This window comes from Erythrolamprus reginae, chromosome 6 (genome assembly GCF_031021105.1).
Source record: "Erythrolamprus reginae isolate rEryReg1 chromosome 6, rEryReg1.hap1, whole genome shotgun sequence".
In the NCBI taxonomy this organism is placed as follows: Eukaryota; Metazoa; Chordata; class Lepidosauria; order Squamata; family Dipsadidae; genus Erythrolamprus; species Erythrolamprus reginae.
In genome coordinates, this window is record NC_091955.1 from 87,765,434 (window position 1) to 87,782,007 (window position 16,574).

The window sequence follows — 16,574 nt, forward strand, 5'->3', positions numbered from 1 at the left end:
CAAGAATGGTGGAAGGTCTTAAGCATAAAACGTATCAGGAAACACTTCATGAATTCAATCTGTATAGTCTGCAGGACAGAAGGAAAAGGGGGGACATGATCGAAACATTTAAATATGTTAAAGGGTTAAATAAGGTTCAGGAGGGAAGTGTTTTTAATAGGAAAGTGAACAGAAGAACAAGGGGACACAATCTGAAGTTAGTTGGGGGAAAGATCAAAAGCAACGTGAGGAAATATTATTTCACTGAAAGAGTAGTAGATCCTTGGAACAAACTTCCAACAGACGTGGTTGGTAAATCCACAGTAACTGAATTTAAACATGCCTGGGATAAACATATATCCATCCTAAGATAAAACATAGGAAATAGTATAAGGGCAGACTAGATGGACCATGAGGTCTTTTTCTGCCGTCAGTCTTCTATGTTTCTATGTTTCTATTTATTTGTATGCCGCCCCCCTCCGCAGACTCGGGGCAGCTAACAACAATAAAAAGACAACGTAAACAAATCTATTATTAAAAAATCTTAAAAAAACCAATTTAAGAGATCAGTCATACATACAGTCATACCATACATATATTTTATAAGCCTAAGGGAAGGGAATATATCAATTACCCCATGCCTGACGACAGAGGTGGGTTTTTAAGAGCTTACGAAAGGCAAGGAGGGTGGGGGCAACTCTGATATCTTGGGGGAGTTGGTTCCATAGGGTCGGGGCTGCCACAGAGAAGGCTCTTCCCCTGGGTCCCGTCAAACGACATTGTTTAGTCGACGGGACCTGGAGAAGGCCAACTCTGTGGGACCTAATTGGTCGCTGGGATTCGTGCGGCAGAAGAATTCAATATTGCAGGCTAATTCTGCCAACTGTCAGCAGTTCGATCCTGACTGGCTCAAGGTTTCCATCCTTCCGAAGTCAGTAAAATGAGGATGCTGGGGGCAACCTCGGTAAAATACTATACATTGGTATATAAGCTTAAGTGCCATTACTATTGCTAAGTCACTTAGTTGAAGATAACACTCCTTCTTGGGTGGAGGGGTTTGGGGTTGTTTTTTTTTTGGGGGGGGGGGGGTTGGTCAAATTTTAATATACAAGTTTTAATATTTTTCTTCTTTTTTTATTAGAGGTATAAGTTTATTCTATTTATAATAGAATATTATAGAATACATAGATGCCCTGAGTCCCTGGAGAGTTGGGCAGCATAGAAATTTGATTAAATAAATAAATAAATATTTTTTTTTCTTCTATTACCTCTTCTGCCAAATCATTAAAAATCATTTAAAAGCTCCACAACCAGCAACAGCAGTCAGTCCCCAAGCTCCGGGTAAGTCATCGCTTATCAGTTACTTACAGAAAACACCTTTCCTTTTTATTTCTTGGAGACCCGTTTTTGTTTGTGTTTTTAATGTTTGCATTTTAAAAAAACCAACCAATTTAGCAGGTCCCCCCGTTCCTCCTGCAGCTGCCCCATTAACGACTGAGCCAGCACCAAAACCGACAATGGCACCACAAGCTCCAGCAGCTGCATCAGTAACAACGCAAGCCGCAGGTAAGTCACCCCTTCTTACTTAATCGAAGGTAACAGCTTTCCTTGTTTTGCTTTGGTAGGTTGTTATTGTTGTTTTTAATCTAATTATATCTATTATCTGTCTGAATGTCTATCTTATTCATTATTTATTATATATCTATCTATCATCTATCTATCATCTGTCTGTCTATCTATTTATCTATCTATCTATCTTATCTATCTATCTATCATTGATCTATCATCTATCTATCTTATCTATCTATCATCTATCTGTCTATCTATCTATCATCTATCTTATCTATCTATCATCTCTGTCTATCTATCATCTATCTATCTATCTATCTATCTATCTATCTATCTATCTATCTATCCTCTATCTATCCTCTATCTATCTATCATCTATCTATCTATCTATCTATCTATCTATCTATCTATCCTCTATCTATCCTCTATCTATCATCTATCTATCATCTCCCTATCTTATCTATGTATCATCTGTCTGTCTGTCTATCTATCTATCTATCTATCTATCTATCTATCTATCTATCTTATCTATCTATCTATCATCTATCTATCCTCTATCTATCTTATCTATCTATCTATCTATCATCTATCTGTCTGTCTGTCTGTCTGTCTGTCTGTCTGTCTGTCTATCTATCATCTATCTATCATCTATCTATCTATCTTATCTATCTATCATCTATCTGTCTTTCTATCTATCTGCCTGTCTATCTGTCTGTCCGTCCGTCCGTCCGTCCGTCCGTCCGTCCATCCATCCATCCATCCATCCATCCATCCATCCATCCATCTATCTATCTTATCTATTTATCTATCATATATCTATCATCTATCTATCTTATCTATCTATCTATCATATATCTATCATATATCTATCTTATCTATCTATCTATCTATCTATCTATCTATCTATCTATCTATCTATCTATCTATCTATTATTTATCTATCTATCTATCTAAAAAGCAGGTCCCACCGTTCCTCCTGTGGCAGCCCCTTTAACAACTGAGCCAGCACCGAAACTGACAACAGAACCACAAGCTCCAGCAGCTGCACCAGCAACAACGCAACCACCCGGTAAGTCACACATTACTTAATTAAAAATAATACTTTTCCTTGTTTGTTCATTGTGTCAAGCTTCAATATAAAAGTCCTAATATTTTTTTTTCTTGTATTACATCTTATGGGAAATCTCCTTGGAAATGAAAATCTCAAACAGCTCCAAAGCCAGCAACAGAAGTCAGTCCACCAGCTCTTGGTAAATCATCCGTTATCAATTACTTACAGATAACAGCTATCCTTGTTGTTTCCTTGTGGGTTGTTGTTTTTCCTTCGTGTTTTTAATGTCTATATTTTCAAAATTAATTGAGCAGGTCCCAGTGTTCCTACTGCGGCGGCTCCTTTAAAGACTGAGCCAGCAACAGCACCACAAGCTTCAGGAGTTGCTCCAGCAGCAGCGCAACCACCAGGTAAGTCACCTTTGCTCAGATAATTGAAGATAATACATTTAATAATTTAATTTAATTTAATTTAATTTAATTTAATTTAATTTAATTTAATTTAATTTAATTTAATTTAATTTAATTTAATTTAATTTAATTTAATTTAATTTAATTTAATTTAATTTAATTTAAGACTTCTATGCCGCCCAATCCTAATGGGACTCAGGGCAGCTTACAACAATAAATAGTATATAGAAACATAGAAGATTGGCGGTAGAAAAAGACCTCATGGTCCATCTAGTCCATGAGGACTAGAAGGAAAAGGGGGGAGATGATCGAAACGTTTAAATATGTCAAAGGGTTAAATAAGGTTCAGGAGGGAAGTGTTTTTAATAGGAAAGTGAACACAAGAACAAGGGGAAACAATCTGAAGTTAGTTGGGGGAAAGATCAAAAGCAACACGAGAAAATATTTTTTTACTGAAAGAGTAGTAGATCCTTGGAACAAACTACCAGCAAATGTGGTTGGTAAATCCACAGTAGCTGAATTTAAACATGCCTGGGATAAACATATATCCATTCTAAGATAAAATACAAAAAATAGTGTAAGGGCAGACTAGATGGACCATGAGGTCTTTTTCTGCCGTCAGTCTTCTATTTTTCTATGTTTCTAGTCTGCCCTTATACTATTTCCTGTATTTTATCTTAGGATGGATATATGTTTATCCCAGGCATATTTAAATTCAGTTACTGTAGATTTACCAACCACGTCTGCTGGAAGTTTGTTCCAAGCATCTACTACTTTTTCAGTTAAATAATATTTTCTCAAGTTGTTTCTGATGTGTCCCCCAACTAACCTCAAATTGTGCCCTCTCATTCATGTGTTCACTTTCCTATTAAAAACACTTCCCTCCGGAACCTTATTTAACCCTTTAACATATTTAAATGTTTCGATCATGTCCCCCCCTTTCCCTTCTGTCCTCCAGACTATACAGATTGAGTTCATTAAGTATTTCCTGATCAGTTTTATGCTTAAGACCTTCCACCATTTTTGTAGCCTGTCTTTGGACCTGTTCAATTTTATCAATATCTTTTTGTAGGTGAGGTCTCCAGAACTGAACACAGTATTCCAAATGTGGTCTCAACAGCGCTCTATATAGCGGGATCACAATCTCCCTCTTCCTGCTTGTTATACCTCTAGCTATGCAGCCAAGCATTCTACTTGCTTTTCCTACTGCCTGACTGCACTGTTCACCCATTTTGAGACTGTCAGAAATCACTACCTCTATACCCTTCTCTTCTGAAGATTTTGCTAACACAGAACTCAAATACTCAGATTGAGTATTTACATGCAATAAAAAAATGAAATAATTAGTAATAAGAACAGAAAAACCCATAATAAACCCTAAACTCACATATACAGTGTTCCCTCACTTTTCGCGGGGGATGCTTTCCGAGACCGCCCGCGAAAGTCGAATTTCCGCAAAGTAGAGATGCGGAAGTAAATACACTATTTTTGGCTATGAACAGTATCACAAGCCTTCCCTTAACACTTTAAACCCCTAAATTGTGATTTCCCATTCCCTTAGCAACCATTTAGATTATTACTCACCATGTTTATTTATTAAAATTTATTTAAAAAAATATTTATTAAAGGTGGACGAATGTTTGGCGATGACATATGACGTCATCGGGCAGAAAAAACCGTGGTATAAGGGAAAAAACCACGAAGTAGTTTTTAATTAATATTTTTGAAAACGTTCGAACCCGCGGAAATCAAGGGAACACTGTATACAGAAACAGTTGCAAATCGGACATAATGTTACATTCACAGCCCACTGGCCTGCTGGCAAAGCCAGGTTTGTGTTTCCATATACAAATCCTAATATATATTTTTTCTTGCATTATTCTTCTGGCAAATCTCCTTTTGGAAATGAAAACCTCAAACAGCTACACAACCAGCAACAGCAGTCAGTCCCCCGACTCCTGGTAAAACAAACAAACAAAAAACCTTATCAGATAATGACTTTTTTCCTTTTTGTTTTCTTGGTGGGGTGTTGTTTTCCTTTGTGTTTTTAATGTCCATATTTAAATAATAATAATAATTCAGCAGGTCCCACTGTTCCTCCTGCAGCGGCTCCTTTAAAGACTGAGCCAGCAGCAAAACCGACAACGGCACCACAGGTGCCAGCAGGTGCACCAGCAGCCAAGCCAGCACCGGGTAAAGTCACCTCTTTTCACTTAATAGAAAATAATGTCTTTCCTTGTTTTGTCTTTGTGGGTTGTAATTTTTGTTTATGTTCTCTTTCTCTCCCTCCCTCCCTCCCTCCTCTCTCTACTATCTATCTATCTATCTATCTATCTATCTATCTATCTATCTATCTATCTCTATCACTCTATCATCTCTCTCTCTTTCTCTAACTATCATCTCTCTCTATCTCTCTCTGTCTTTCTGTCTCCTATCTTTCTCTATCATGTCTTTGTGTGTCTTTCTCTCTGTGTGTGTCTTTCTCTCACACTTACTCACACTCTCTTTCCTATCTATCACTCTCGCTATCATCTATCTTTCTATCTTTCTCTTTCCTATGATCTCTCTCTCCTATCTCTATCATATCTCTGTCTCTTTCTCTCTGTTCTACCTATCTATCTCTATCACCCTATCATCTCTCTCTGTCTCTCTCTTTCTCGCTCTCCCATCTACCTCTATCACTATCATCTTTCTATCTCTCTCTCTCATCTATCTATCTGTCTGTCCATCTGTCCGTCCATCCATCCATCCAACCATCCATCCATCCTCTCCCCCCTACTATTTAACATTTACATTAACTCGGTGGGTGAGATCTAATGATCTCTCTCTACCTATATAAAAAGGAGCCCCCACTGTTCCTCCTGCGGCGGCGCCTTTAACAACTCAACCAACACCAAAACCAACAGCGGAAGCACAACCTCCAGCGACTACCCCAGGAGCACCAGCAAAGCCAACAGCAGATGCCCAAACTGCAAAGGACCAGCCTGGTAAAACCAAGATAAGACTCAAGTTGCTCTTCAGGATCACAATTGCGATTATGCTTTAACATGTATTTATTTATTTTATTTATTAGATTTGTATGCTGCCCCTCTCCATAGACTCTTCTCCTTTTACTTAGATCAGTGTTTCCCAACCTTGGCAACTTGAAGATATTTGGACTTCAACTCGCGAATGCTGGCTGGGGAATTCTGGGAGTTGAAGTCCAAATATCTTCAAGTTGCCAAGGTAAACACTGACTGTTGATATCCTAGCCCAATGATGGCAAACCTATGACACAGGTGCCACAGGTGGAATGCAGAACTATGAGGGTCGCCCAGAAAGTAATGCACCACATTTTTTTCTTCAACAATTATTTAATTGAACACAATGAAACTTACACACAAGAAAGAATGATGTTTCTTCTACACTCCCTATTTTTCCATGTAATCTTCGTCTCGTTCTATGGCTTTCCTCCAGCAAGACACAAGGGCATGTGTGCCCTGTCGGTACAACTCCTTGTTCTGGTCACGAAGCCATTTCTGCACTGTGCGAATCACCTCTAATGTCCCCACCCAATGTGCCCAGCGACTAACCGTACTTCTGTCGACTGCAGATTCTCCATAAACTGTACACAAACGTTTGTGAATGTTCCGAGAAGTTTCTTTCTCCGCAGTGAGAAATTCAAAGAAAAACACGCTGCTTGTAACGTACATCAGTTACAGAAGCCATTTCGAAACACTGCTGCTGCTACGCTGTGTGTCTGAAGAAAGGCAACATTTACACACGGACTCCTAACAATTCAAATAATGTATATCTAAAATTTTGCATTTGTACCATTACTGTAGGTTGAGAAAAAAAATGTGGTGCTTTACTTTCTGGGCGACCCTTGTATATCTGGCACAGAGCCGTTGTCCTAGCTCAGCTCCAGAACACGTGTTCCCTGGCCAGTTAATTTTTGGCTTGCACGGAGGCTCTGGGAGGGCTTTTTCTGGCTTCCAGAGGGCCTCCGGGAGAATGGAGAAGGGTGTTTTTGCCCTCCCCAGGCTCCAGGGAAACCTTTGAAACCTGGAGAGGGTGAAAAACAAGCCTTCCAGGCCAACCAGAAGTTGCAGAAAAGGCTGTTTCTGGCCTGCAGAGGGCTTCCAGGAGGGAGGCAGGGGAGTCAATTTTGGCCCTCCCCAGGCATTAAATTATGGGTGTGGGCACTCGCACAGGCACGATATTGTGTGTGCATGCGCTTTCAGCACCCAACGGAAAAAAGGTTCGCCATCACTGTCCTAGCCTATAGGTTGAGGAATGTCTCAACATATTGTCTGGATCTCATCTTTCTACCCATGCTTAAAAATTTTTAGAAGGCATGCAGGGAATTATTTCTATCTATCCACAGGAGACTTTAGGAATGTGACTCTTAGCATCTCAGGGAAATGTGACAAATGAGAAATTAGTTAAAAATCAGAAATTAGTTCTGACAGGATGAGGAAGGTAGGAAGGCTCATAATTTTTTGCTGTCTTCTGGTCATTTGGTCACACTCTCCCTGAGAGCCACTTGGGGGTTTATCTTTGCCCACATGGTCCAACCCCCACCCATCCTGTTTGGGACTAATCCTTCCATCGCCCTCAGCATCCTGCCATAACGGATGAAGCTTCTTGGATCAGAAGTGAAACTTCATCTTCTTCTTCCTCAAGGAAAAAAGAACAGTCTAGTTGTCTTTTGATAAAGCATCTTTGAGACTTGTGTGGGCTGGCAGCTTGAGCCCAACAACAGATTGGCAGAAATGTCTAAGCCCCCATCTGCATAATGTAACTGCAGCCACTCTGTTCTCTGCTTTGAATCTGAACAAAAAGTAATAGAAACAATAAAGTATGCTTGGATGCTGTCGCCGTATATTTACACACCATATTTACACACCATTCAAAAGAGGCAGTAAACAAGCAGTAAGGAAACAAAAAGACCAGAAAAACAGCCTCTCCAGCAGCTAACCCCCAAATAAGCAGTTTTAAGAGAAGAAAACAATACCATAATGAAGGAGGTACCAGGGAGAAAGCCATCCCCTCGTCCTCTATCCCCCTGTCTACACACCCATAAACACATCAAAATTGGCATGGCGAGCCACTGCATATAAACATGGAACATTGCTCACAGGGGTTGTTATTTAGTTGGGTAATGAAATGTGTGAAAGCAAACAACCAAGTTCAGAGACCACTAAGGAGCCCACATCTTGCCATCTGGTTATTTGAATATTCACTTGCTACTGGTAAATCCAGCAATGCTGCAGCAAGGGTGATTGGTAGTTTATTTTTATTTTAAAAATTATTTTGTCATGTATTAGATAACAGATATAGATATAAACATGGTTGTGAATACATGAAATGGATGCGAATAAAAGGAGACTAGAAAAGGGACAGTAGGAACGTTGGTGCACTTATGCACACCCCTTACGCACACCCTTTTAGGAACGGGATGAGGTCAACAGTAGATAATCTAACCTTAGATTGTCTACTGTTGACCTCATCCCATTCCTAAGAGTTTTGAGAGTTTGGGGAAGAAACCACAGAGTCAGGGAGAGCCGTCCAGGTATTGACCACTCTATTGCTAAAGTCTTATTTCCTGCAATCGAGTTTGGGGCGATTTAGCTTAAGTTTGTATCTATTGTGTGCTCGTGTATTGTTGTGAAGTAGTTATTGACAGGTAGGACATTATAGTTGGTTAGCACACACATAGTATTTGTCCTGAGAATTGGATCAGCCTGTAGACAAGATGTCACCAAGGTAAGATCATTGGCATGTGCAGAAACAGAGTAGGAGACATGCAACAATGGTGTTTTTAAAATAGACGTATCAAATCCAAATTCTGCCCTAAGTCTGTCAGGAGAAGTGGCTTATAAATCTAAAACAAACAGATATTATAACTCAGGATTTCTTTCATTTTTCTTCCCTCACTTTATATGAATTAGGCACAGTCAATCATTTATTCAAAATATTGTTTAAAAGAGGTCATGTTCCACTTAGCTCAGGGGGTAGGCAAAGTTGGCTCTTCTGACTTGTGGACTTCAACTCCCAGAATTCCTGAGCCAATCATACTAGCTCATGAATTCTGGGAGTTGAAGTCCACATGTCATAGAAGAGCCAACTTTGCCTACCCCTGACGTAGATGATTGTTGCCCTGCTAGAGACTCTTCTTCCTGTCTTTTTAAGGTCATTCTCTGTGCTCCCTCCATCTATAAAGCCCTCTATAATGTCTGCCTGATTGAGACACTGTACGTCTCCTTCAGGCCCTGCTCATTATATTTAATCTAACAAAGCTGCTATGCTTCACGTCCCATCAATTAAAACAGCGTCATTCTCTGTTGTGGCATTTATCCTCTGGAACTGCATCTGTCCAGAGAGTGGCATTGCCCTGATCATAGCCTTGTTGAAATAGGCTCTTAAATTATGCCGTTTCCCCCAGGCCTTGTAGCAGATTGAGTAGTAGTCCCTTTGAGGGAATGCAATATGACTGAGAAGATATTAGCTATTTTCTCCGGAAATCTATTGTAGGTTTATCTGTTGCGAATTTATTTTTAATATGTGCACCATGTAGAGTTGCTATGGAGTCAGGCAGCCTTACAAATGTGATAAATAAATAATATTTCAGTTGATGTAGCATAAATTGCATTTCATTCCTAGGATTGGGGGGGGGGTGCTCTGTTACATCACTGCTGACTTGAATTTAGTTTGCAATGAACTACACTGCTCAAAAAAATAAAGGGAACGCTTAAACAACACAATGTAATTCCAAGTAAATCATAGAAACATAGAGGTCTGACAGCAGAAAAAGACCTCATGGTCCATCTAGTCTGCCCTTATACTATTTTCTGTATTTTATCTTAGGATGGATATATGTTTATCCCAGGCATGTTTAAATTCAGTTACTGTGGATTTATCTACCACGTCTGCTGGAAGTTTGTTCCAAGGATCTACTACTCTTTCAGTCAAATAATATTTTCTCATGTTGCAAATCAAACTTCTGTGAAATCAAACTGTCCACTTAGGAAGCAACACTGATTGACAATCAATTTCACATGCTGCTGTGCACATTCAACTTTGTACAGAACAAAGTATTCAATGAGAATATTTCATTCATTCAGATTTAGGATGTGTTATTTGAGTGTTCCCTTTATTTCTTTTTGAGCAGTATATTTTATGATCTTATAGCTTCTACTGAAACTCCCAATAAACTCACATTCAATTCTAGTTCTGGCTTAATCCAAGAAAGTTCTATATTCATTTCTGGAAGTGACAATTAAGAAAGATTCAAAATGAAAAACTACTTTGTTCTATCTTTGGAAGAAATGTCAGTAAGCATTGTAGAGTTTAATTCAAAAACATTTGAAAGAGCTCTTGTTTTATTTTGCAATCTCATTGCCAGAGTTAGAAGAACCAGCACCCTCTGAGGAAACTCAAATAGCCAAAGAAGAAGCAGCTAATGCATTGAAAATAAAATTGATATGTAATTTGTTAAAACAATGCCCTCCGGGTGAATTCAAGAATGTTTTTGAGGACCTTCGCTTTCTGCTGCGTGATGATAAACTCATGAAACAAGAGGTTGCTCAGGTGTGCGCTAATAATGCCAAGAAAAATTTTGCCACCGCAAACATCAAAGAGGACAATGTTCTGGTGACTCGCCATAATGACATGGGAGGCGATCGCTTCTTTGATCCGCAGATCAAGCTTTCCTTCACATTCGATGCCCTCAATAGAAGAGCTGACAAAATTCTGCTTTACTGTAATATTAGGAAAGATAAGGCAGAGTTATGGAGAGAAACCCTCAATGTGACCTTGGAAGCCTACATGAAGAGGCATTTCGTTTCGGGAATTTGTCGAGTCTACAGAAAAACGATTAAAAACAAACCTTTTTTCGTGATCTGCATGGAAAGCCACCAGAATAAGAAATTCTGGAACTTTTTCTGGAAGTCAGAATGGATAATTGCAATAACTCCACCTGTCTCAGAAATCAAAGGAGACTTAAAAGTACAGCTGCATCATTTCAAAAAAGCTAACCTTCACTGGACAGCAAGCAGTACTGCTGAAGGTTCCATATATTTAATTCATCGGGACCAATTTGCCTCGGATTTTGAGAAATTTATCGAAGCTGAAGATAACAAATTTCAGATGGATCTGGTGAAAAGCCTCTACGATTTGTCAAATGAAACATGGAGACTGTTTCGTAGAAGGCTCCCAGTCACTCGCACCTCAATCTCTTGGGATATACTGATGATGACTTAGAGAAAAGAGGTGAAGGCCTCTGAAAATGATGGATCGTTATTGTTGCTGCAATGCCTGTGTGAATGAAATAATGACCAAATAAAACAACAGTTGTGTAGTACATTCCAAGTGATCTCTTTGATTTATTGCCTGATGGTTCACGAAAACATGCAGTCCTTCACAATAAACTGTATCCAGGTCAGCGGTGTCTAGGATAGTATTTCTACTTCATTTCTTTCTTTGAACATAGAGCAAAATATCAAGATTGTTTACAGAAGACAGGAGCTTATTTAACATGGGGATATCAATAAGGGTGAGTCTATATTTACATCATAATAATATAGAGAAAACTAACCCTGTTAACACCATTCATTTCTTAAGAAAAACAAAGGTAACTATATTGGATAGGAGTAAAAAAAATCCCTATATTGATAAGAACTTTATTAAATCTTAAACTTGGAGGAGGTGTCAGCTTTGAATTGGCCTAATGATAGTTTATTTATATTATTTATTTATTAATCAGATTTGTATGCCGCCCCTCTCCGCAGACTCGGGGCGGCTCACAGCAACAACAATACAATGTAAACAAATCTAATATTTAAGTTAATTTTAAAAACCCCAGTTTAGAAACCAATCATACATACTAGCATACCATGCATACATTTTATAAGCCTAGGGGGAGGGAAAATGTCAATTCTCCCATGCCTGACGACAGAGGTGGGTTTTAAGGAGCTTACGAAAGGCTAGGAGGGTGGGGGCAACTCTGATATCTGGGGGGAGTTGGTTCCAAAGGGTCGGGGCCGCCACAGAGAAGGCTCTTCCCCTGGGTCCCGCCAAACGACATTGTTTAGTTGACGGGACCCGGAGAAGGCCAACTTTGTGGGACCTAACTGGTCGCTGGGATTCGTGTGGCAGAAGGCGGTCCCGGAGATATTCTGGTCTGGTGCCATGAAGGGCTTTATAGGTCATAGTTATAGTTTATAGTTTATTAGATTTGTATGCTGCCCCTCTCCGAAGACTCGGGGCGGCTCACAACATAACAGTGATGCAATGCATTACAAATCCAATAGTAGAAAAATTAAATCAATTTAAAAAACATCAATAACATAGTAAAATCCCTAACTATACAATCATACACATTCAACCTAATCCATCATACAATAAGGCCGAAAACATAATAAAAAAGGGGGGAGAAGGTGGTAATTATGTTACTGTTCTATATGGATTTTGAATATGAAGAGAATGCCAATATCAGTAAGATGTAATATACAGTAAACACCTAATTCAAATAGGCAGTAAAATTAAAACAATTCCAAATTAAAATATTAATAAGTCTCAAATTCCTATGGGGAAAATATCCTCTTTTGTCTGGCATCCAAATCATGATGGAGGCAGCTTGTCGAGGAGAAAGCATAACTGTATTCAAAACAACTTCACTTATCAACTGTTCTAGCATTTCAAACAACTGAATATCTAGAGCAGGGGTGTCAATTTCATTGAGGGCTGCAACAGGGCTGTGTTTGATCTGGGGGCGGGGTGGGCATGGCCAGCTGGATGTCACTCATTGAGGCTCCCTTTTTGGTCACGACGGCCTCTTGCAACCCTCTGCCAGTGAAAATGGAGCTTAGGGAGGCTTCATGCGATCCCCCCAGGTTCCGTTTTTGCTGGCAGAGGCACTGCCAGTCCTTTGCTGTTTCCAGGGCAGGCCCACAGGTCAGATCTAAGCACTCCGCAGGCTGAATGCAACCCACAAGTCTTGATTTTGACACCCTTCACCTAGAGCCTCAACTTAAAATTTCCTTCTGACACAGGAGTCATTAAAAACATTAAATATTCAGGGAATATCTGATGTACAGTGAACCCTCGAGTTTCGCGTCCTCGGGCATCGCGAAAGGGCTATTTCGCGAGTTTTCAACCCGGAAGTAAACTTCACCATCTGCGCATGCGTGCCTTTTTTCTATGGCCACGCATGCGTAGATGGTGGAGTTCCCCAGCTGGGAAGCTGGGCGGCTTCCCTGGGTCTTCCCCCTCTTGCCCCGGTAAGACCCCAGCGGCAGCGCGAGCAACGGCGTGGGCGGGCGGGCGGCACGCGCGGGGACACCCCAGCTCCGCTCCCCAGCTGGGAAGCGGCCCCAGCAACAGTGTGGGCGGGCGGGCGGTGCGCGCGCGCTTGGGGACACCCCAGCTCCGCTCCCCAGCTGGGAAGCGGCCCCAGCAACGCGTGCGCGCTTGGGGAAACCCCAGCTCTGCTCCCCAGCTGGGAAGCGGCCCCAGCAACAGCGTGGGCGGGCGGGCGGTGCACGCGCGCTTGGGGACACCCCAGCTCCGCTCCCCAGCTGGGAAGCGGCCCCAACAACGCGCGCTTGGGGAAACCCCAGCTCCGCTCCCCAGCTGGGAAGCGGCCCCAGCAACAGCGTGGGCGGGCGGGCGGCACGCGCGCGGGGAAACCCCAGGCGCGAGCAACGGGGTGGGCGGGCGAAGGGCGGGCGGCGGTGGAAGTAAAAACACCATCTGCGCATGCACAGATGGTGTTTTTACTTCCGCACCGATACTTCGCGAAAAATCGATCATCGCTTGGGGTCCTGGAACGGAACCCTCGCGATGATCGAGGGACCACTGTATATGTTTTCTATTAAGATGTGGGATGCTTTGGAGTACTTTGGAATTCTATACCAAAGTTCGTCAGGGAGGTTATCTTCTGATATCTCCTTTGCTCACCAACAAAAAGCATCTTTATTTTACCTGATTTTTAACTGAATTTAAGGCGTGCTAGATTTTTGTTATTTTTATATAATGTTGAATATTATATAATTGTTTTTAGCTGCAAATTTCCCACCTCCATTTCAGCCTCCAGATTGGCCAAAAATGCCACTGCCGATTGCAAAAACGGCACTCTGCCGGGCGGCGATGCCTGGCTGTAACCTTCTCAAACATCCGGGTGCTTCTCGGCAGCCTCCAGAATCCAAACCCGAACTTTTGCCAAACTTCCGGGTTCAACATTCTGAAGAACGCTGAGAAGCCCCCCGGCTGTTTCAGAAGGTGACAGGCGGGCAGCGGCGCTTCTCGGTGGCCTCCCGAACCTGAACCCAAAAAGTTCAGCAAAAGTTTGGGTCGGGTTCGGGAGAATGCCGAGAAGCCCCCCGGCTGTTTTAAAAGGTGACAGCTGGGCGGGGGGCCCCAACGGAGCGCCATTTTGCGATTTTTTCCCCCTTGCACGCATTAATCGCTTTTACATTGTTTCCTATGGGAAACATTGTTTCGTGTTATGAACTTTTCGCCTTACGAACCTCTTTCTGGAACCAATTAGGTTCGTAAGACGAGGTATTACTATATTTGTTTTTGTAGATTTTCATGGGTACAGGTATGAAGGTCTTGGCATATTCGGGTTTTTTCCCATGTAGGATTTAGGATGAAATTGATTTTGACAGAACTAAATTAATTTCCAAAACAGAACACTACAGCAAAAGAATAATCATGGAAGTCATCGAGATAGAAAAACATCCCCAAAATATGAACAAGCGGGATGATACCTCCCGCCTACCAGACATCTGGAAACCAGCCCTCAAACGTATCCCAGCCATAGAAACTGAAACCAGACTCAGAACACATATTGCAAAACAATCAAGTAGCCTGCAAGCTCCAACTACTCAGGATATCACGCCTAATCTACAACCATTACCTAATCAGCATACCTCAGTTACATCAACGACCCCAGGTGTTACCCCACTGACTCACCAGGAAGTCTCTACACAGCAGGCAATTGCTGAGCCATCAAACCACACCCACCCACCAGTATTTATAGAAGGAAGGCAGCTCAGGTCTCGCTGTGTTCGCCCTAGAACAAGGACAGAAACACCAGCCTGAAGATGACGAGTGGGACCTCATTGAAACGTCGCCAGAAATTTCCAAATCCTACACGGGAAGAAACCCGAATATACCAAGACCGTCATATATATATATATATATATATATATGTGTGTGTGTGTGTGTGTGTGTGTGTGTGTGTAGATTGTTCTGACTTCGGGTTTTGCCCTGTGTAATATTTTGCATGTCTATGCGACGTTTCGGTGAAATCACATTCACCATCATCAGGCTGAAGTTCCAAGCTATATATATAACCCAAATCCCAGTAAGGGTATGGCTAGCTGATGAGGCCAGAACAAGGCCGAAATAGCGCTATCCTAATCTCCCTTAATTTTAAATATTCAGCAAAAATATGTGATAGATTGATAGATAGATAATGTGCGTGTGCGTGTGTTTTCTGTTGGATGTTACATGTGATACATACATATATATATGTATATATATGCCAGGTCCCACTCGTCATCTTCAGGCTGGTGCTTTTGGCCTTGTGCTAGCCTGAAGATGACGAGCGGGACCTCGTCGAAAAGTCACCAGGAATCTCTGAAACTTACACGGGAAGAAACCCAAATATGCCAAGACCTTCATACCTGTACCCTTGAAAATCTACAAAAACAAATATATATTATACATAGTAGCACTTGAATATCTATATTTCATGATTTATCACAGAAAGTAGAACATTTGAAAGACTTATTAATGTCGTTGGATGAACAATATTACGTTTGCTAATCGTTTGCCTTGGAGAATATGTATGTGAGGAACACCACTGAGTACAGAGAGTAGACCACTAATCGCAGAGATATTATAACGAGTTTTTCATGGCCCACTGTCATTTAGTTATCTTCATGGAATTGCCATTCTTCTATTTGCAAATGGTTCTCATTAGCTTCAACATTAAAAAGCCATCTGTATGCATTTTGCAGGATGAAATTTCAAAGGTAGCAATGTTTCTCAAGAGGACTATTTCTGAATAGATGGAATTAGGCTAAACTCAGTTCATCTCTAGCCAGTGCATCGGGGCAAGGAAAATGTGCAGTAGTATGGAACAACCCTTCTAAAAAATTGGAATAATTTTGTTTGATCAGAACCAATGTCCTTTTAATCCTCAGTAAATAATATAGATTTGCTATGCCTTAAAATTATTTATATTATAGGTTAGTCCTTGATTTACAAAGGCAATTGGGGCTGGAGTTTCTGTTGCTAAGCAATGAGAGTGTAATCCATGACATCCAATGGCAATGTGTGCAAACCTGCTCGCTGTTTTTAACCCAAATAAGTACGGTCATTTATTTATTTATTTATTTTTATTTTTATTTTATTTATTTATTTCGTCTAATACATAATGTAGGTTTCAGAGGATATAATCATAGTAAAATACATCAATAGTAGAAGGAAAGACATTAGGAATAATATAGAAGAAATAATCATTGGGAATAATAGAGTTCATATACATGGAGCAAGTAGAAATATAAGAGAGA

General features: G+C 40.8%; 1 protein-coding gene across 1 annotated transcript; it reads left to right on the top strand.

The window, feature by feature from the left end:
- Positions 1 to 1,496: 1,496 nt before the first annotated feature.
- On the top strand, positions 1,497 to 11,276 carry CAPZA3 (capping actin protein of muscle Z-line subunit alpha 3). Its single transcript, XM_070754978.1, has 6 exons — positions 1,497 to 1,545; positions 2,914 to 3,009; positions 4,932 to 4,970; positions 5,116 to 5,202; positions 5,853 to 5,996; positions 10,397 to 11,276. Exons 1-6 carry the CDS (start codon positions 1,497 to 1,499, stop codon positions 11,251 to 11,253), a joined length of 1,272 nt encoding a protein of 423 aa, XP_070611079.1. The 3' UTR covers positions 11,254 to 11,276.
- The last annotated feature ends 5,298 nt before the right edge of the window (positions 11,277 to 16,574 follow it).